The sequence below is a fragment of the Diabrotica undecimpunctata genome, chromosome 2 (genome assembly GCF_040954645.1).
Source record: "Diabrotica undecimpunctata isolate CICGRU chromosome 2, icDiaUnde3, whole genome shotgun sequence".
In the NCBI taxonomy this organism is placed as follows: Eukaryota; Metazoa; Arthropoda; class Insecta; order Coleoptera; family Chrysomelidae; genus Diabrotica; species Diabrotica undecimpunctata.
The window spans coordinates 109,981,174-110,005,430 of NC_092804.1; the positions used below are offsets into that span (position 1 = coordinate 109,981,174).

Sequence of the window (24,257 nt, forward strand, 5' to 3'; positions counted from 1 at the left end):
CTCTAACATGCAAAAACGACGATATGCTTGAGAATAAGTACCGAAAAAGACAGGATTGGGTTGTCGAAACGGTAGAGGAACAGAAAATCTGCCTGTTGACCCTCGGAAAGTAAATGCCTTATAAATATCTTCACAAACTTGATCGTCATGGGACAAAATGACAGGTTTAGATATATTTTCGACTTTCCAAAACCTTTGTAAAAGACTATCTATGTTTGTATCCATAGACGTATGTAAAGAGGTAAAATTACAATTTGAAAGAGCCGTAGACACTCGCCCTTGTAGCACATAATCGAAAATGGTTTCTAAAGCGACAGGTTGGTTTGGTTCGCCAAGAATTCGACCAGACTTTAAAAAGAGAGGAACTAATTCAGCACCTATCAGCATGTCTATCGGACCTGGTTGATAGAATGTGTGATCTGCTAATTTCAGATCACGTATATGAATAAGATCGTGAGGATTGATAAATACCTTAGGTTGATTTGAACATACCTTTTTCACAATGATTGCGTCCAACGAGAAGATCGGGCCGTCACGATCACACGGTTTAATATGACAGACGTCGACATTCCGTTTAGACCTTCCACTGGGATTGATAAATTATTACGGGAAAGACCTAAGCACCGAAAACAACTATCTGAAATAAAGTTAGCCGTCGAGCCTGTATCCAGTAGGATACGAACTTTCTGAAAATTACCGTAGACATCTTTAATGTGTATCAAACATGTTGATAATAATACAGACGAGAATGTTAAACGTGATTGTGTGGAAAGGTTAGCGTTTATTAGAGACGTCGGCGCAAAACTAGACGTTGAGGTTTGAGGCGTATCTAATATAGGGTTGTGATTCTCATTAGAAGTTGGAATTTGAGGAGGCGGTTGACTGAATAAACAAGATTCGTTGGAACTTGGGTAGAAATGAAGAACAGTGTGATGTCGTGATTGGCAAATCCTACATGTTCCCGAAGAACTACAGTTCACGACGGGATGAGATGTACCCAAACAGTTGAAGCATAAATTATGGCGTTTAACTAACGAGATACGTTCTTGCGTCGTTTTAGCGAGAAAGGATGAACATCTATATAAAGGGTGAACATCAGAACACAAGACACATTTACCCCCTTAATAAGTTACCTTCATTCGATTGGTGGCACTGACGAAACTAGATGTAAACGGTTTTTTATTAGAATGATGAGCAAATGATCGCGAGTGAGACTGGGTAGAAAGGGTTAATGAATTAAACTGAACAGATTCCAAAGCTATACATTGTCTTTCTAGAAATGAAATCAATTGCCTGTAAGTGGGAATGTCACAGCTTCGACTGTTTTCTAATTCAAAATCTGTACGAGTTTTATTGTCCAATTTGTTCGACAACATATTGAATAATAGGAAATCCCATTGCTCAACCGGGAAATCAAGAACACGTAAAGCAGCAATATTTTCCGTGAAAGTATTTAAGAGATTTCTTAAATTAGAAAAAGTGGAATTTTTAATAACCGAAGCGTTGAAAATATCGTTATAATATTGGGTAGCAAGAATTCGTTTATTCTGATACCTTTTCCCTAGAATCTCATAAGCAATCTGATAATTTGCATCGGTCAGGGGAATGCCTTTAATAAGAGCCAAAGGTTCTTGACTAATAGACGTAATAAGAAACCGGAATTTTTCCACATCAGACAAATCGTGATTGTGATGAATTAAACTGTTAAATAGGTCAAAGAAACTAGGCCAATCTCGAAAATTGCCTGAAAATGTGGGTATATTAAGCTTTGGAAGTCTAACTGAAGGCCTTAAAGATTGTGCATTGGAATGTGAGGAGATATTCGAAGAAGAAGACGAATCCCTAATTAAAAAATCACTCTTGATGGATTTTACTCCGTAGTATGCCTGATCGGCGGCCACCCCAAACTTATCTTGCTCCGAAAATTCCTCATCGGTTATTGATCCGATGATTAGATTGTGAGCTGTATGGAATTCTTGGTAAATAGCATCGATTTCCTCTGCCCTGGCTGAGAATAACGATTTGACCGTATCATTCCTTGAGGCTTGAATGCCTGCCTCATGGTCTTCCCTCAATCTAGAATATGCTGTTTCAGGCGCCAAGTTGGCTTTGTTTATTTTGCTGGACATTGATAGGCAAAAGAAACGAAAAAGTCGACAATGCAAACAAAATTAAGCAAATCGAACACTAAAGAAATGCCCTAGATTGAAAGAAGAGAAATGCGCTACTTGGTTTCAGACAAAATTCTGAACAAACAAGTGAAGTATCGATAAAAAGGTAACTAACGAAAGGTATCGTAACGAAAGAAATCAAAGGAACTGTGTTTAAATTATTACGCTAGACGTAGAGAATGAGTTGAAAGAATGATAAAAGTAGAATAAAAATAATTCACAAAATCAACACAAAAAAAAATGTAAAAATGTAATACAACGTTCATAAATCATAAAAGTTATATATATGAATAATTAATATATGTAATATAAGTCAAAATGTGTAATATAAAAGTACCTACTGATATTATAAATTATAAAACTAGAAATTAAAATATTTCTACTTCTATAATTTCTACTTTTATAAATTGTTACGTAAATATGACCAAATTTAATTATGTAAATTAAATTTAAAAATAATGCCGAAGGACCGAATCAAAGTTAAATTGAAAAGAAACAAAAAAACAATTAATTAAAATGAATTAATTGACACACAATGAAATTAATTGAATCAAAGTCAAAAAAAAAAATTATTATTTATCATCCGCTCGAAGTGGCCAAATGTTTTGTATAAAACTTAATGAGGTCGCTGGTTAAATGATAATCGATAAATAATAATAACGAAAAAATGTAATAATTTGTTTGTAACTAAATTAGCGAAAAATAGCAAATGTTCGTAAATAGATATGTAAAATAAAAAGCAATTCAAATAACAATTGGCAGATTTAATATCTTATTGTCAATTCTATATGAGATTCACTTACCTTTTGTCTGTGGTTGGGCCTCGCTCGGAGTCTAAGGTCTAAGGGTAAAAATGGGATGCACACCCGATGCTGGTTTGCTTGCTTCTGTTCACGATGAGAGGTTGTTGTAAAGTGGCCGATAATACGAAACAAAATACGTATGTACGCGAATTCATTGGGGTGGTTCTTCTGTTCTTAGGACCTCCGTGAATAGCAGAAAATTAAGCTTAAAATGACATTTTAAGCTTTCTATACAAAGATCGGGTACGTTTCCTTACTTACTTACTTACTTAGTCCTAAGCCTTTCTACCGTTAGGTGTAAGGCTGAGTAAGTAAAGGGAGATCACATCGGGCCCTGCAGGTTGTAATTAACATATTATGCCATTGCCATACTTTATGATCATTAGTTTAATTGGGATTCAATATGAAACTTGCTTTTATCCCGAGAACCCAGTACCTCCCCCAGTACGTTTCCTTAAGGACTGTAAAGTGTTTGGGTTGATAAATGTTTCCCAAAAACATGTTGTTTTTCAGACAAGTGAATTCTTAGAACTTGACAATAATTAATCAGCCAATTTGAGTTCGAGAATTTAAAAGATGAACTAAAGCCATATTATATTATGATTAAATAAAAGATTTAAAACTAAATAAGGTCATATTCTGAATAATAGAAATAAAATATTTAAATCAGTCTTGATACTTTTCCAAACAGTAACAGAAATTCAATTTTGATTGAAAAACAAGAAATCATCTCGTGGCGTCATCGTTATTTACGCGCAATTCGTAAATACCATGCATAAGGATACATTATAGTGTATTTGGATGAATCATGGGTAAATATCGGGCACAGTGTGAAAAAAGAATGGGCTGCTAAAACAATTACATCTCATGGCAATGCTTTTGTTCGTGGTCAGACAACAGGATTAAAAGCTGCAACAGCTCGTGGTGCACGGTTTGTCTTATTGCACTGAGGATCTACCAGTGGATTTGTTGATGGACCAGAGGTCACGTTTTTGGCAAAGAGAGATACTCGGGACTACCACGACGAAATGGATGGACCGACCTTCGAAGATTGGTTCGAAAATAACTTAATGCTTAATTTGCCAGGAAAAGCTGTTGTAGCAATGGACAATGCCTCCTATCACAGCAGAAAGTCCTAAACAAATTACTAACAGTTCAACATTAAAAAAAGATATCCAAAAATGGCTTCAGTCAAGGGACCTATTTTTTGAAGAAGACTACCTAAAATGCTAGTTACTTGATGTAGTGAAGGCCTTCAAAGCAAAATATGACAGATATATAATAGAAGATAATATTGCCAAAAAGCACAATGTGAAGATTCTGAGGCTCCCACCCTATCACTGTGAATTCAATCCCATCAAAATTGTTTGGAGTGAAGTGAAACGGTAAATAGCTAGACGCAACGCGAATTTTACAGAAGCTGAAATGCGAAATTTATTTACAGCAGCGTACCAGGTCATTACGCCAGAGAAATGAAAAAACTACGTAAACCACGTAACAGCAACCGAAAAAAAAGTGGAAAATTGACAGTTTGTTAGATAATATCGAACCAATTATTAAAAGTATAAATAACGGAGATAGTGATGACAGCGATTGACAGAAAAAGGAACTAAATATAATGGTGTACAATTAAGATTACTTACACATGAAATTAAATACAATGACTTCTTTTATTTTCAACTTATTCATTAGTTTTATTTTCGGATATTTCTACGTTTGGTTACTGCCAACATATACAGTGCGGTTTTTAAAAGTCCTTTCCCCCTTAACTTTTGAACGGAACAATACATATAAATAAAATTTTTCTTTATATTTTAGTTTTATTTTATTCGATTTTATTTAAATCTATAAACAAATGGTTATCGGTAGTACATACTGTAGAATTAACAACAAGCTAGTTTTGTGACATTAATAAAAGGGATTTCTCAATTTCTATTTTATTTTAATTTAAGCCCAGTATGTTGTAGCAAATATTAGTTATGTATGAGAACCACTGACAGAAGAAAGCCAGGCATGGTCGTTAGTGAACATTAGTACTTAAGCTACCCGCAACACAAAAAATTGATTAGGCTAAGTAGTAAGAAGTGAGGTTTATTTTAATACAAGTTTGCAAAGAAGTATGGCATCGATGTTGCACATTTACCCTGTACAGACTAGACACTTTGAGACAATCTATAGTCAGGTAAATTAGGTAGAAGAAGGTCAATTGGATGAAATTTTACACATTTTAAGTGAATCACACAAGTGATTTACAAAACGATATCTTTTTTGAAAATGGTACTGTATTTTTTAAATAAACTATGTAATTTTGATAGCACATTTAGATCTACATTAGAGATATAGGAAAGATTGTGGGCCTACAAAAACTTCAGGTAAAACGCAATATTTATTCCATTTTTTAGTAAATCAAGGAAGGTACCGCATGCATTACTACCAGAAGTATGCAAGATTTATTTAACTACGTTTACAAAGTTTTCATTTGGTTATAGCAAGTCAATTACATGTATAAGTTAAAAAGATAATATATAACATACACAAAATACAATAGGAGATGAAAATACATTAATGAGCATAACATAAAATAAAACATAAAATATACAAAATAAGACATATACCAACATAGTGGGTACATCCATCTTCATGTTACTGCCTTTTCAATGATGATTGTAATTCTAATGATCAATGATCATTTGAATGCATCATGATAAAAGTATTTTCACTAACAGAGTAAAAAGCAAATCTCAAAAGGTATCTTTTTAGACTTACTTTAAATTTATTCATCGAAAGTTGTTTTAAATGCTTAAATAGGACACTGTATATATTATAGTCAATTGAGTTTTTTTGTGATTTACTCAAACGATACTTAACTATTCTGATGTTATTTGCACCTCGTACGCTATAGTTATGTAAGTCAGAGTGTTCACTTAAACTATCAGCATTTTTATGTTATTTCAACATTAACGCTGTATAATTTAATGTTGGCAAGGGCATTATTTTATATTTAATAAACAACGGTTTGCAAGCTTTCAAGTAGCTAACTTTTACAATTATTCTTATTGCTTTTTTTGCAATTTAAATATTTTTAGGGCATCGCAAGAGGTTCCCCACAGAATAACACCACAGTTTAAAAATGAATGGAAAAGGGAAAAGTACGTTATTTTCAAGGTATAACATTTGTAACAAGTTGTAATTGTCTGAGTAAAAATAAGGTACTAGAAAGTTTACCTTTAAGATGGTCAATATGGATATACCAAGTCAATGTGTTGTCAATTGTTAGGCCCAACAATTTGACATTATTTTTTTCAACACTCACATCGGAGGTAGATAAAAAAATTAAATTTTGAGTTTTGTTATCATTTAGTTTAAGTTTATTTGCTAAGAACCATGATTGATCGTTGAAATTTAAATACTCAGATTTTTATCAGAAATAACAAAAGTAGTGTCATCTTTAAATAAAAATGTTTTAAATGGAGCCATGAAATTGGGCAAGTCATTAACATATTATAAAGAATTGAGGGCACAGAACTGATCCTTGTGGAACTCCATACTTTATCTGCTTAAAGTGAGTGAGACAATTTCCGTACTTGACTGCTTGGTATCTATCCTTTAGATACGATGAAATTAGTTCCAAAGGAGTACCTCTTATACCGTAAAAAAGCAGTTTTTTAGCAAAATATCATGAGAAACACAATCGAATGCCTTTGAAAGATCACACAGCGTTATGGCAGAGCGATTATGCTTCTTAAGGCCATTAACTATGGCACTTATCACATCTAAAAGTGCATGTGTTGTGGAACGATCCTTTCTAAACCCATATTGTGAATCTAGTGAAAAAGTTGTTTGTATCAAAGTACCATATAAGACACTTATTCATATATTTTTTGTTTATTTTACTGAATATCAAAACGACGGAAATTGTTATATAATTGTCTACAAGGTCACAATCGTCCTTTTTAAAAATAGGAACAATCTTAACAAAGTATTTTAATGAAGTTTGGAATATCCCGATTGAAAAAATACTAATATTGAGATATATTAAAAGTTTAGTAAATATTTTACTAGTGCTTTTGATAAAAGATGTATTTAGCTAATTAGTATCTAAACAATTTAAATTTTTTAATGTTTTTATAACTACGGATACTTCTTGTTAATTGGTTGAAGACAGAAAAAATGAATTTGATGAAGCTGGAAATATTTGATAGTTCAAAATTTTGTCGTCTGGTGTATTTGGAAGAGATTTTATAATATTTTCAGCAATTTCAACAAAAAAGTTATTAAAAGAGTCAGAAGATACGTTGGTTGTTAAATTATGTAAACCATTTGTTTTATTTCGCTTATAGTAAATTATCTTCCAACACATCTTGGATCTACTCTTTGAAGTTAATATCAATTGATCATATCCCAGCTTCTTTTCAACTCAGCATTCTAATGATTTTACATTAAGATTATCATTAAAAATGTTTCAGTCTAACACGGATAAAAAGTTCCACATTTTTAAGATACCCTTCTGCGTAGAGGCTCTAGTGCAAACACTTGACTTTTGCTGAACTGATGTTAAGCTTATACTGATATACTGGCTGCGATGATCAGAGAAACAAGGTTTAAGAACATTTGCCCAAAACTGATCTTCAACATTTATCATAATATTGTCTATACAAGTGGCAGATGTATCAGTTATTCTAGTATAGTCATGGATTGTTTGTTTTATTCCAAATGATGATATTATAGAAGTCAGCTCACAAGTACATGCGGTTTTAGCAATAATATTAATATTAAATCTCCCAAAACTATTTTTTACTTTTAAATTTGGCCTCATAATGAAACATAATAAATTTTCGAAATTAGTAAAAAAAGACTTAAGATCCCATTTTGAATTTTAATTTATTTTCGGATGTTTTATGATTTTTTGTATCGGTTTAGGGCTGATTTATTTTCACGGATTGCTGTAGCACAATGGTCATTCCACCATGGTACAGGACATGGGCCTTTAACAGATTTAGATTTACCAATTAATTTGTGGGCGGCGCTTAAGATAAGTTGATTAAACTGTTCTACATTCGAGTTAACATCGTCTGTTATATCCAAACTGGAAATATTATTATCGATATATTGGGAGAATTTTTGCTAATTTGAATTTTTTATTCCCCACTTAGATATGAATATGGATCCTGATGAGGGATAATTATGGTTTCTTATTAGGATTGGAAAATGGTCACTACCATATGTATAGGTTTAAGCGTCCCAACTGAGACAATGAGCTAAATTTGGGTCGCGGAGAGTTAAATCGATGCATGAGGAATATCCTGTTAAAATATTGAATCTTGTAGGGCTACCATCATTAAGAAAATTTATATTAAGTTGATCTAAGATATCGGCAATACTTGAACCTCTGACAGACGTGTGATCTGAACCCCATATTATGTTGTGAGCATTAAAGTCGCCTAGAATTATACGAGGACGTGGCAGTTGCTCTAATGACCTGCAAAGGCTATCGGAACTTACTTGTTTGTCACAAGGATGGTAAATATTGCAAATAGATACTAAACTGGTAGATATGATTCCGATACCAATGGCCTCCAAATCACTGACTATTGGAATTTGTATCGCCTCGATGGATTTGTTTACTAGTATTGCTACACCACTGCTTGCACGACTTACATCTGTACGATCTTTGCGGAAACAAGTGAAATTTTTTGAATTGTACAACTGATTGGTTCTTAACTTTGTCTCCTGTAGACAAATAATATCTGGAGAATATTCAGATAAAAGAAGCTGTAGCATAGGGAGACGAAGGAAGAATCCATCAATAAACAGGCGAGTGATATGTACCGATGCAGTTAAAATTCAAATTTATGTATTTTCTGACGCTTTAGAAAATGCATATGGAGCATGCGTTTATATTAGGTCCATGAATCAAGATGGTCAAATATTTTCACATCTTCTTTGCGCCAAATCCAAGGTAGCGCCACTAAAAACAGTTACTCTTCCACGACTTAAACTGTTGGGAGCTTTAATTCTACCTAAGTTAGTTAGTCAAGTCAAAGATTCTTTACACATAACTTTTGACGGCGTAATTTTATGGTCCGATTCTACTATTGTTCTTAATTGGCTTAAATGTTCACCAAACCAGTTAAAAACCTTTGTCAGTAATCGTGTGGTAGAAATTCAAAATTTGACCTCCTCTTATTTTTGGCGTCATGTCCCGTCTAAACTTAATCCAGATGATCTAGTATCTAGAGGTGTCAAACCACATATGTTAGTTAATAATACATTATGGTGACATGGTCCAACATTTTTAGTAGAAGAAGAAGAAGAAAATAACTGGCTTAAAACGTGCGCACCAAATTCAAGTTTACCCGATATACGGAAACAGAAAAAGGTATATCTTCAAGCCATACAGCTAGAAGAGGATTTTATAAAAAAATATTCTGATTTAAACAGATTAAAAAGAATCGTGGCATACTTATTCAGGTATTGTCAAAACTGCACCACAAAATTACGTGACGTGCCAAAGAAAACTGATCCTTTGGAATTATCTGAACTCTCAGATGCCTTAAAATGCATAATCAAATTATCTCAACAGGAATATTTTGGCAAAGAACTTAGTAAATTGAAAAAAGGTAAGTCTCTTAAAGACTGCAAAATGTTAAATCTAAACCCTTTCTTAGACGATAATGAAATAATTAGAGTTGGGGGTAGAATAAATTACTCATCATTTTCATTCGAGAAAAAGCATCCGGTAATACTATCTGCACAAAGTCATCTTGCTCAAATAATAGCAAGGCAAGCACATCTTAATTTATTACATGCCGGACCGCAGCATACACTAGCAAACATTCGAGATCAATATTGGATAATAAACGGTCGGATTTTAGTAAAGAATATCGTTAAGCACTGCATTCCATGCTTCAGATTTAAACCAAAAAAAAAAGCCCATAATGGCTCCATTACTAAATATGCGTCTCAACGCAAGGCAACCTTTTGAACACGTAGGCGTGGACTACGCAGGTCCAATAATGATAAAAAGTAGAGCAGGTCGCGGAAATAAACTATCCAAGTGTTATATATGCTTATTTATATGTTGTGTAACTAAAGACGTGCATATCGAGCTAGTTACCGACTTATCTACAAACGGTTTTATGTTGGCATTAAAGCGCTTCATATCACGCAGAGGTAAACCCACTTGTATTTATAGCGATAACGGTACGAATTTTTTGGGAGCCAGTAATATGTTAAAAGAGTTAGGTAAATTTATTAAAGATAAAAGGAATGATTTAATAAATGCTTCCCAAAAAATTGAAATAAACTGGAAATTTACCCCTCCATTTTCTCCCCACTTTGGCGGATTATGGGAGGCGGGTATTAAAAGTATAAAAGACCATTTACGTAGAGTTGCTAAGGATCTCATTTTAACATATGAACAACTTTATACTATTTTAGTTGAGATCGAGGCAATTTTAAACTCACGTCCCTTATCCTCACTATCCGATTCTGTCCATGATTCTAATCCATTAACACCCGCACATTTCCTAATTGGTCGTACTCTTACTTCAACATGTGAAGTAGATTTAACTACCATACCAGTAAACCGTCTATCCATGTATCAACATCTGGTGCAGGTTAAACAACATATTTGGCAGCGTTGGAGTGAAGAGTGTATCGGCGAGCTCCAACAGAGAACTAAGTGGAAAGTAAGCTATGAATCATTGGCAATTGGATCCTTAGTTTTAATAAAAGAAGATCATCAACCTCCACTTAAATGGAAGCTGGGACGAGTAGAAAACATCCACAGAGGAAGCGATGGTGTCGCCAGGGTGGCAACAATAAAGACTAACAATGTTCAAGTCAAAAGATCATTTGCTAAAATTTGTCCATTGCCATTAGAAAATTAGTGGCTCGAGTTTAAGTTAATTAAGAATTATTTTATTTTATCCTTTTAATTTTGAAAGTGCAGTCCCTTTCAAGGCGGGGAGCATGTTCCGACTTCTGCGACTTTTGGAAGTAAGTGGCAACGCCGCGTGAGCAGTTTTGGGGGAAGTTGGTGGAACGAAAAGCATTGCAACATAATAATCGGTGCAAGATAAAATATATAAACGTTTTATTAACGGACTCAGTTGTTTTAACTTGTTTTTAATAGTGTAAATTAGAAATAGTAAAAATAAATCTTCACTTGAAGTCTTTTTGTTTAATCACATTGATTTTGAGTGAAATCAACGACACGTTCTTTCATCTTACAATGCCCAACAAAATGAACAAATCCAACTTTTCGCGCCATACCCGGCATTCACTAGATTCAAGAAGGCCTATGAAATTCATTCAAGTATCAAACCACACACCTTCATTATTATTCGTAGCCAGCCAGGGTAGATTTTCATACATCTCACAACCTCATTTCAATTTAATTTATTTTCTTCTACTCACTTTTGATCATCGCTGTCTTAGTCCAATATTTCGATAAAATCTACGTTACTTGTGTTTTCGTCAGTGCCACAAAGTACCCTAAGGTAACTAGTCAAGATGTTAAATGTGTCTTGTGTTCTGGTTCTCACTATTCATATAAATGTTCGTATTTTTTTGTGACTAAACGGCTTCAAGAACTTTTCTCGTTGGTTAATCCACATAATTCTTGTGTACGCGGCCTGATTTCACCTCATTCGAAGCGAAGAATTGCACGGTTTCTTTTATTTATTTCGATATTTGATCTGACTCGGAGATTGCCCTCCCTTGAGCTAATTTTTCTACCCATAAATTGTCAATCGTATTAAACACATACAAGAACTGATACTACACTCTACTCGGCATTATATGCCTTCTAATCAAAACCTCTCTGATTGTGTTAGTCGTGTTTCATCACCAGCACAATTGTTACAATTTTCACCAAACTGGTATTTTCCTACCGTGGAGCTCGTCGAAATATCATTACCTCCTGGCTATCATTAAAGACTTTCTTATGAAATGCGACACCACGCCGAGATTTTGACGCTGTTCTTCTTCTTGTTTTTTCGCACCCACGGAATTCTTATAGGAAAAAGAGCCAACGGTATTATGTTTGACACAGTATTTCTAATTTAGTAGGTCGAAAAATTCTACTGGTTCGACGCTATTATTTTCTAATTGATGACATTGTACGCGATGTCAATCGGAGCACAGTTTCAGATGGCATCCAACAATGTCCTGTGGTCAAAATATGACCACATTATTATGACTTATATAGAGCGAATACTACGTCATAGTCCTTATATGGACAAGCATCAAGTTTTCTTATATAATTTCCAACCATTTTTTTTTCTTTAAAAAGAAATCACTAATTTTAGATTTCTGTAGAAAAATGTTATTTATTTCGCTCCCAGTGGAGATCAATTTTGCCCCACAGACCTGATTAAATTAGCCTAATTGTGAATTTTTGTATTTCCCGCTTGAATTACGATACCCTAAAGAATTGTTTACATGTGTTAACAGAGAATATGTAACTATTAAGATAATTAGTTGAAATCGCACATTTTTTTTTTAATATTTCTCAGGCACTGGAAAGTTAGGAAGCTAAAAAAACATCAAAAATATAACCAATATAACCAATAAATATAACCAATTAAAACAAGCTTTTTCCACACAAAAATTTACTTACTTCAGCTAAACAATCACAGATTTCACGCAAGTGTTTATTAACTAAAGCGACGTTGTCAACCGTTTGTTAAGCTTCTTAGATTTCAGGGAAAATTAACATATTTAGAATCATTCGTAATTATCAATTTCACCCCATTAGATCAAATTTATCCCATTTTACGGTGCGCGACAAAAATGGCCCAACGATTTGATTAGATTTTAACATCTTATCAAATACGAATAATGGGAAAAACAATAATAAAACATTTGATTAAAAACAATCGCAGTTCGAATGAGCAAAAAATATAGTGTGGCAAATGCTGGTTTTACAAATAATATTCAAAGCCGGACTCTGATTATTTGTAAAAATCTTATCTTCTTGACGGATAAGTTCGAATTCTTCGGGTTATGTTAAGTGCAGCCAAAGTCCAAAAATTAAATTTTTCAAATTTTTTTTTTATGTTATGATTGAAAATTATTCTCTGAAATATGTTCTTTTTAACGACATATAACGCATTATATGGATGGTTTCATTATTATCCATGGTTATGTTAGTTGTTTATAAATTGCTTTGATACAGTGCTACGTATATGTTTATTTATGATTTTTGTTGTTATGTTATGTTGTTAATGATATAACTGATGAGGGAGTGATATATCACTCCCTCATCATACAAAATAAATAAAAAACCCCTTACAAGACAGTAACTTCAATCCCATTTTTCTTTCCATTTTTTTTGTTTGTTTGTTTTTAAAAAAAAAGGAATAAATAAATCCTTTTTTAAAAAAAGGTCCGTCCCTGTTCCGCTTGCTAATTTCCTTACGAATCGTAATCCGCACCATGCATTCCAAAGAAACACATGGACGACAACAAGCCACATGTGAAAATTATGACGAGCTGATCCAAAACAATCGAAAAGATTAGTGTGGTTTGACCCTCGAAAGAGCTTAAACCAACATTTAAATGAAGCCATCGGTTAAAATTAAATGAACTAATGTTCTTACAGTTTTACTTGTATTTTTTTGTTTCGTTTCTCTCGTTTAGTTTTTAATCTTTAATGTTTAGTTATCGTAGAGTTTTTATAACATCTATAAAAAAACTCTACAAATTGTTTTTGTAAGTATAAACCCTGTTGGTTTGTTTACTTATATTCTAAAATCTTTTTTATTTGTAGTGAACTGATGATGCTTTTAAAAATAAAAGCGAAACGTATTCGAATAAATCAATAAAGTAGTTGACGACTTTTATTTGCCAATTATTGACCGATAAAACCTCTGCTATTCAACCATTGAATATATTCCAAATATATATATATATATATATATATATATATATATATATATATATATATATATATATATATATATATATATATATATATATATATTTACGGTAACAATTGACTTCCCACATGTAAAGTTGTAGGTTCAATTGGCTTCCGCTGGTCAATTGGCATCCGGTATTCGGATGCCAATTGACCTCTTCAAAATAATATCAGAAACGCATAGTGGATGATATTATAAGGCTCTTTACGCGATATGAACCCGGAATCCAATTGGACCGTTTTTTGATTCGTAAATAAATCGTAGTTCGAGGCAAAAAATAAGCAGCGCCAGCATCGATTTGTGTATATTGAGTTGAAGCGATATTCATGTCGTTACAGCTTAGCGGTTCAATTGGCATCTACAGGATGTGATACGATTTTGGAAGCCAGTTAGTCACTTAGATTGTCTTAGATTCCAGGTTTATAAAGGTTCGAGTAACATCTGGTCGATTCGCGTTTGAGTTTAATTCTTAGAATGGATATTTTTTGTTTAGTTTTTGGATTTACAATATATTATTGGTTTTATCTTACTTTCTTGTTATCTGCAGTCTTTTATTCTTTTTGAAAGGTTTTATAACCTTATTTCTCAGCGCCATGTGTATAATTTTTTGAAGCACATTGCTAAAACGTTGTGTATTAAAAAGCATTTAATGTTAGGGGTTGTAAATGCATTAAAAATGTTGTGAATTTTGAAAATGTGGTTTGGCGCTGTGTTAATAAGATTCTTTCGTTAAGATGCTTAGTTTTTATCTATCTCTGGTTATGCTTTGTCTTTTTTTCTGTGAAAATATTAACTAATATTATAAATGTGAGTGTAAGGTGTTTGTCGGCTTGTTTTTTTTCGCATTCCCTGTTTAACTTTTTAACCGATCATATTGATTATTTTTGCAATTTTGACAGGGACACAAATAAGCACAGATGATACATTTTATTAAAAAAAGTTGTATTTTCAAGGGATACTTCTCGGCAGAAGACGCCATCACAATCGAATCGAGGATAAAAGCTAGTATTTTATATGTAAATGAGAATGCAATCCACTCTTAACTGATCAACATTTAATATGTCATCACAGGTGTTCCGTGTGCAATGCTGCCAGGTCACCCATGTACAGCTTGGAACAACAAGAGCCACTTGCTGATCGGTTTAGGTCACCGAAACCCAACCAATTATGATTGGATCAACAGAAACAACTACTCCGTGGGCTAATACCCCTACCGGCATTGAATTATACTATTGATCCAATGGTCGCAGAACAACACAACCCATCAAGTGTGAAACGCCAAACAGCTGTTTCGGTCCGCCAGACCTTATCAGTGACGCTTGGCTTCTCCATTGGAAAGTTGTCCGTTCTGCTTAAGGGGACAAGGTCCTCTGAATCTCAAATGTAAATGAGAATGCAATCCACTCTTAACTGATCAACATTTAATATGTCATCACAGGTGTTCCGTGTGCAATGCTGCCAGGTCACCCATGTACAGCTTGGAACAACAAGAGCCATTTGCTGATCGGTTTAGGCCGCCGAAACCCAATTAATTATGTTTAGATCAACAGAAACAACTACTCCGAGGGCTAATACCCCTACCGGCATTGAATTATACTATTGATCCAATGGTCGCAGCACAACACAACCCATCAAGTGTGAAACGCCAAACAGTTGTTGCGGTCCGCCAGACCTCATCAGTGACGCTTGGCTTCTCCATTGGAAAGTTGTCCGTTCTGCTTAAGGGGGCAAGGTCCTCTGCATCTTAAATGTAAATCAGAATGCAATCCATTCTTAACTGATCAACATTTAATATGTCATCACCGGTGTTCCGTGTGCAATGCTGCCAGGTCACCCATGTACAACTTGGAACAACAAGAGCCCTTTGCTGGTCGGTTTAGGTCACCGAAACCAACCAATTATGTTTGGATCAACAAAAACCACTACTCCGAGGGGTAATACACCTACTGGCATTGAATTATACTATTGATCCAATGGTCGCAGATCAACACAACCCATCAAGTGTGAAACGCCAAACAGCAGTTTCGGTCCGCCAGACCTCATCAGTGACGCTTGGCTTCTCCATTGGAAAGTTGTCCGTTCTGCTTAAGGGGACAAGGTCCTCTGAATCTCAAATGTAAATGAGAATGCAATCCACTCTTAACTGATCACATAGGTGACCTAGCAGCATTGCACACGGAACACCTGTGATGACATATTAAATGTTGATCAGTTAAGAGTGGATTGCATTCTCATTTACATTTGAGATTCAGAGGACCTTGTCCCCTTAAGCAGAACGGACAACTTTCCAATGGAGAAGCCAAGCGTCACTGATGAGGTCTGGCGGACCGAAACAGCTGTTTGGCGTTTCACACTTGATGGGTTGTGTTGTTCTGCGACTATAGGATCAATAGTATAATTCAATGCCGGTAGGGGTATTAGCCCTCGGAGTAGTTATTTCTGTTGATCCAAACATAACTAGTATTTTATAGTATAGCAAAGTAATACATTTTCGGGTAGATCAGATATGTAGGATTTAGTGCTCGCTCTTCTACCTATATTTTATTAAAGTGTCTTATGAAATTTCAATTTCTGGATCATTTTTTGTCTTTAACTGGGATATTATTACTCTCCTGCCTTCTACTATTCTTTGCTTTTCTCACCACTCCTGCTGATATCTCTATATTTGTGTTTCGTTTATTTATTCGTTCATAGTTTGTTATTAATTTTGCCTCACACATATTTGCGTCTTAATAATTTTAATAATATAGAAATCTTATTACCTGAATAAAGGAATCATGTTTTGTTCAAATAAATTTAATAAATTAAAACCATTTCTACATACCATTTTGAAGATAATCATAACAACTTGAAAACACTACAACAAATGAAATGGAATAAGCAGTTGTTCCACATCTCTAACGTAAGGATATGAAGAAAAATTGATTCTTAATATCGTGTGTATTTTTCACCAGCGCGAATTAGTGCTTGAAATCTACGTGGCATGCTGCGTATAAGCCTGTCGATATCTTGTTGAGGTACCTATATTTTCCCATTCTTCGATTAGAGTTTCTTTTAGTTGTTGAAGGATTTGAGGTGGATGTGGGCGCCTCGGGACACATCTATCTAACATATCCCAAAGATGTTCAATTAGTATAAGCGAATAAATGCAATACACTCTTAACTGCTCAACACATCAAGGTGTTATAGCAGGTGTTCCGCGTGCAATGCTGCCATGTTCACTATTGGAGTCACTGGAGTAGTTGTTGCTATTGATCAAAAAGTTAAGCTTTGCTTGGGTTTTCGGTAACCTTAACCGACAGCAAATGACTCTTGTTTTCCACGCTGTACATGTGAACATGGCAGCATTGCACGCGGAACACCTGCTATAACACTTGATATGTTGAGCAGTTAGAGTGTATTGCAATTTTTCGCTTATATTTAATAGTCAGAGGACACAGTCCCAAAGCAGAACGGACAACTTTCCACTGGTGAACCTAAACGTCACAATGGATCATTTTATGTACCATTATAGGTATGTGCCATGTATAGCCTTGATAAAGACTTAAAATAAAGTAAAAACATTGGCAAATTTTAAACATTAACTAGGTTTTAATTGTCCTAACCACTATTACCATTAGAAGCTATTAAGTGGACACTACTCTAACTTTGTTACGTTGAAAGCTATGTATCGCCATTTTAAAAGAGAGACCAAGAAATTTTGTAAATTATATGTTTGCAACTGTGTTTCTTACAAAAACCTTTTGTATGTATATAACTTCTTTATTATTCACTTCTATGAAGTAAGAGATAAAATACTGATTTGAATTTTGTTTAAAGAAGTGTACCTTTAAACATTTGATTTTCAACTTCTTCAAGTTACAGTAATTTCAACATCTTTTCAATTCTTGAGTACTTCAATTCCAAGAGATTTCAGTAATTTTATTTTATTTTTTTCTACGTAGGGCAAACACAACCATGAGATATAATCGAGACTCCATATATTTCAAACTAGGTTGATTTGATAAATTGGTTTTTGTTAGGTACAGATAATAATTACCTATGTAGTGCCTTCATAACAGGTAATCTTATATTTTATGTTACAGCCTTAAAATAAAACATACATTATGTCGAATAATTTTGATATATTATTTATTACTATAGGCCCAGGTCGACTCAGCCTGAATAAAAATGAGTACCTTGGGTAAACCAGGGGTAATAATAGACGGTTGAAGCGTAGCACTGGCCATGTTACCTTCCTTGTATACCGTAGGCCCTAGATATAGCAGACTACCCTGCTATACTCCCAAGCCGCGACAGCGGTATAAAACGGGAGACTATTATTATATATTATTAACAAACGGTTAAAGAAAACCAAATATTGTTTAATACGACTCTTTTTTAATTATTGCTTTTCATAGTATATGGACATAATATTTTATCTCTTTTTATGTAAAAGAATCTGGTTCGTTTTGATTGTGCATCTATTATTATATAATACCACATCAACAGATTCAGTGACGTACGAGAAGTATGGGCAGGGGAAAGAAAAATACACACAGTTGTAAGAAGTCAGATACCAAAAAATAAAGGAGAAAGTTATGTGCACTTTGCGTTCGGCAATAATGTGCCTGTTGTCTTAAACATCTTCACTTGCAAAATTTTCACAGTGAGTGTTATCAAATGGTCGTATACTCTTATAAGTACTTTTGTTTGCTTTCTAAGTATTTTTCATGGACTTTGATTTGCTAAAATATTGGAAAGTGTCATCGAAAATGCAAATCGAAGAGAAATACGAACAAGAACGAGAAAATACAGCCCATATAGCCATAATGCGACGTAACAGCCCAAGACATGAAGTTACAATCATTGTAACATTTAATTTTAACATTTAATCCTACTATACCAGAATTTCTTTAGTAATACCAAATAATTCATTACAACAGAGCTCTTTTACTCAGGGAATAATCAGACTAGAAGTTGTTAAAAGACGATAAAACATTTATAATTACTGAGCTTAAAAATGTAAAATAAAGTATTTAGCAATTAAATCAAATTGAAGCTGTCATAATTTTAAAAGAAAATATTCAATCTCGAAAAAAGCAATAACTACCTGCCTACAATTTATAGATAAGGAGTAATATACTCTAACAAGTTAATTTTTAAACATCCGTTTCGACAACAAAATATACAATGACTGAACAGATGAATTGACTCAGGTAGAATTCCACGAAACCTTTAGGTATTATTGTCGACTTGAGTCATAACCAATGGATGCTAAAGGTCCAAAGCCAATCGATGCCAAAGAAACCGCAACAGCGATTGATGCCAATTGGTACCGCAACAGAATTCGCTGTATATTGTGGCCCGTGAATATTCACGGATGCCAAATGGAATACTTTTCGTCCAGAAGTCAATTGGTACTACAAAGAAATATATATATATATATATATATATATATATATATATATATATATATTTCAAATTATTTTTTCGACCGTACTGTTTTAATATTGATTTATAGTATCAGCAATCGGTCAGGAAATAAAACATATATTAAAAAAACTTATTTATAACACTAACTTTTACAATAGAGCTTTAATAAATAATCCACAACCAGTTTCATATAAAAAAATACCTTTCATAAAAAATTCAACAGACCAAATTGTCCCACTTTTCAAAACATTTCCGAACATTAAATTAATTAAATACAATCCACTTCTAAATTCAAGGTTATTCTCAAAATAAAAGTTAAAACTCCAAATTCATTAATGAGTAATATAATTTATAGAATAAGTTGCAGTCAATGTCAAAGTTGTTATATTGGTCAAAGTCAACAGTGGCTTAAAAAACGTGTCACTCAACACAAAAGTGACTGTAACATACAAAAAAAAAACTCTTGTGCCTTAGTGGACCACCACTTGAAGACAGGATATAACTTTGACTTTAATAATGTAAAAATCTTGGAACAAGTTGATAATTATAAAAATCCGCTTTTCCTTGAAATGGTACACATTAATAAAACTCCTGAATCTATCAATTATAAGACAGACACCAATCATTTAAGTAATATCTACTGCAACATACTAAACAATATATAATATGATGGATCTTAACCTTTAAACACAAACTTAGTAATTCTCTAGTAACTGTACCTATAATTTTATTACATTCCTAAATATCAGTATTGCAGTAACTGACTACATACCATCAATTACATTTTATAGATCAATTTATCGTGTTCCTGATTCTTTCTCAATTCTATTAATTCCGTCTTTCCACTTTATAAAATGAATAATACTGTCATAGTAATTGTTTATTTTAACCTACTCGCTGAAAATTGTACAACGGGAATTCACTCTATAAAATATTGCGGTTACCATAACTCCTAAATAAAATCAAACAAATATGTCATTTATTTAGATATGCCAAAAAAATTTAAATTTTCATTCTTATAGTTGTAATTATTAAAATATTCATTTGTTTACATATAATCATTAATTATTCTAATAAATTTACAGTTTTCTCCTGAAGAAGTCACAAAATCGTGACGAAATATTGAGACTGAACAAATAGAGTTTTATTTCCTGACCGATTGCTGATACTATAAATCAATATATATATATATATATATATATATATATATATATATATATATATATATATATGTATATATATATATATATATATATATATATATATATATATGTATATATATATATATATATATATATATATATATATATATATATATATAGAAGATAATGTAGATGATGTTGGTAACTAGTAGATTGAAGATTTTTCTACAGAATAAATAACTCTACATTAAATTTAAATCTGAAAATATATTGTTTTTATTTCTTTTTAGAAGCTGAAAAATACAATTTCAGTTACAAGTTCTTATTTCACAAAATACATCTTCCGTTACTTTACAAGAGACGTTTAGATTTTTCTCAACTCTTTTCCACTTAACTACGACAACTACGACATAAATAATAAAGCTCTTACCGTCAATTGTGCTATTTCCAGAGCTGTTATACGCCATTATTCTGAAACAATAAAATAAATTACTATTACCATCAAAGACGTGGGGTCTAGAAAATTGTGTTATAAAATTAGAGAAAATCGTTTCAATTAAATGCATATACAAGGTATACGTACAAGTTGGAAAATGTTAAAAATTGCAACACTCGAAAATTAATTTATATAATCGTTTAAATATAATTATCATGTATTAATCATACAACAAATATTTTTAAAATAATTTATGTTTAGTTGTTTAAATAGTTTCCCATTAACCACTTAGTTATTAACAAGAAGTCCAAAATATTTATGGGGAGGCATGAAGAAATAATGAGAACAAATAATCAACTGAATGAAAAGTACAGTATTAAAAAATTTAAGGAAGAAGAAGTCAAATTAATATGAAAACGAAATAACAACAGCTTAAACAAATTAAATCTAGCAAGAAAATAGTTTTCGACTTTAAGCAAAGTAAAAACAAAGACTGGTTTAAGGACATTTTCAGGTGACATAAAAGGAAAAGAAGAAGACTAAACAACAGTTATTAACATATAATAAAGAATGTAAAAACAGGAATGTAAATAATGAAAGCTATGTGTAGAAAGAAAAAGAGATATAAATAAGTTAAATTTAAAAGTACCGAAAGAACAGTATAGGTGAGGTCGTTACGCCAAGAAGATGGGAATAGGTCACCAAAGTCACTTTAGTTATATAAAAAGTAAAGACGGACATTAAATTAGCGATGCGCTAGAAATAATGACAGTGAAAAAAACACTTTTAAAAGTTATTCAATGGTGAGGTGCAGCGCGAAGCAGTAGTCAATTGGGCAGTTGAAGAAGATCAGATAGTTAAAAGGTATTCTACAGAGTAAGAAGTGGCGACAGCAATACAAGAAATGGAAAAATATAACTAAATTTGTAGAAGGAAAAAATCTTACAAGATTACTAAGCTGGCTTTAGAAAAGGCAGATCTACTATAGACCGAATCTTCTCTTTAAAGGAGATACAAAAAACTTGTTACGAATGTAAAGTCATCAGCATGTTACTCGTATATTTGTTCATTTCAAACAAATGTAAAGACAAGAAAAAAAGATGAAAAACTGACTCAACCCACGAAAACCCTTATAGAACTAAGGCGACAAATGAAAGGAGATAACACTACAAGCAAAGAAGCGATAAGTCAAATAAATAAGACGATCACAAAGGCAATAAGAAAAGACATAAGAAAATACAATGTAGAAAAAACAAAACAGGCAATAGAGCTTGAAAGTTTTGAAGAGGAATTAACAAACTGAGAAACAGCACTGCAGAAGAAACAACGAACAGAGATGAAATATTAAGAATAGTCGAAGAGTTCTACACAGAGTTATATAGATCAAAAAAAAAAGATAACAATACGGAACCTCCAATTACACTAAAAACTGGGGTATTAAACCAAGGATCAGATTTAATGCCCGATATAACAAAATCAGAAATCAAAGAAGCCCTGAAGAAAATGAAAAATAATCGAACCCCGGGTGACGATGGAATAGTATCAGAAGCACTAAATATTGGAGGGGATGTATTACTTGAAAAAATTAAACAACTTTTCAATATCTGCCTTCACAGCGCCAATATTCCAACAGACTGGAACAACGCTACTATGATTCTATTACACAAAGCAGGAGACAAAGCAAATTTAAAGAATTACAGACCGATTAGCCTCCTTAGCCATATATATAGGTTGTTTACGCGAATACTAGTTAAGAGAATGGAAAGAAAATTAGAGACTTATCAACCAAGGGAACAGGCAGGATTCCGAAAAAGTTACGGAACAAATGACCATCTACAAAGTATAAAAACCTTAATAGAGAAAGCAGTGGAATACAATTAAACTTTAGTTCTAATATTTATCGATTTTCACAAAGCCTTTGACACAGTTGATCTAAGCAAAATATTACAGGCGCTTAAAGAATGCAGGCTAGATTATAGATATACTAAATTATTATACAAAATATACCTGCTGGCAACAACCGCTGTCAGATTACATACTAACAGTAATCGCAAAAAAATAGAACGGGGGGTTAGACAAGGAGACCCAATGTCACCTAAACTTTTTAATACGGTGCTAGAACATGCTTTTAAGAATTTGGATTGGATGACAAAGGGAATAAAAATAGATGGAGAATATCTAAACAACTTACGTTTCGCCGATGATATACTTATAATAGCTGAAGATCTAGGTATGGCAAGAGAGATGGTACAGGAACTTGTTGTGGCTACAGAAAGTGTAGGTTTAAATATAAATATCTCGAAAACAAAAATCATGACCGATTTGGTACCCAACCAGAACATCAGTATTGGTGGGAAAGAAATAGAACTCGTAGATAGATATAAATACCTGGGACATGAAATTATGATTAGCAGGGATAACCAGACTCATGAACTGAAGAGAAGAATCGGCCTTGGGTGGGCAGCATTTGGAAAACTGAGAGAAACTTTTAAAAATGAGCTGCCCACATGCCTAAAGAGAAAGGTATTAGATCAGTGCGTCCTCCAGTCTTGACGTACGGACAGAAACACTTACCTTAACAAAAGCAGCAGCTACCAAACAAAGAGTCACGTAGAGAAGAATGGAGCGGTCCATGTTAGGAATAACTCTGCGAGACAGAATAACCAACGAAGACATTAGGAGAAGAACCGGAGTGACTGACATCTTCGAGAAGATAGCCAGACTAAAATGGAGATGGGCAGGACACATAGGCAGAATGAGAGATGGGCGATGGACAAAGAGGTTATTGAAATGGAGGCCAAGGGAAGACAAGAGAAGCATCGGTCGACCACCTACAAGATGGACTGACGATTTAAGAAGACTCAATAAAAACTGGATGAGAGCGGCGCAAGATAGACGGGGTTGGAAACATGACGAAGGGGCCTATGTTCAGCAGTGGACTCTTGAGGCTGGATGATAAAAGATCAGAAAAAATGAAAAGACGCCAGTAATATTTCAGTAAGTTATAGCAAACTGTATTTTGATACAAACCTTCACTAAACGTTCAAGTTTTAATAACATATTCATATTTATTGGTTGATGAAACTCCTAGATTATCACATACAGAATTACTTATTGCCACAGACTGGCTAGCATCTATTTGAATGCCTTTATTTGTCAATCGTCTTACCGTTACTGTTGGTAACGAAACTCCTAACTCCTCAGCAACACGCTAAAATGTATAGTATTTAAAATACTATTAATATTTTTTAGAATAATTTAAAACTTACTTCACGAACGGCAGAAACTGGTAATAAAGTTGTCCCAGCTTCTTTCTCTATTTGAAAATAATTTAATAATTTTAATATTAGTTTTCGTTCTTT

The 24,257-nt window shown here is 33.3% G+C and overlaps 1 protein-coding gene across 2 annotated transcripts in view; it reads right to left on the bottom strand.

Annotated features, from left to right (window-relative positions):
• The window catches only part of LOC140434772 (PDF receptor-like), a 1,054,707-nt gene that overhangs the window by 440,623 nt on the left and 589,827 nt on the right, over nucleotides 1-24,257 (bottom strand). For both annotated transcript variants that reach the window (XM_072523274.1, XM_072523273.1), the window contains exon 3: nucleotides 20,890-20,930. In XM_072523274.1, coding sequence (XP_072379375.1) covers nucleotides 20,890-20,926 — 37 coding nt within the window. In that variant the 5' untranslated portion in view covers nucleotides 20,927-20,930. The remainder of the gene's footprint in view (nucleotides 1-20,889; nucleotides 20,931-24,257) is intronic.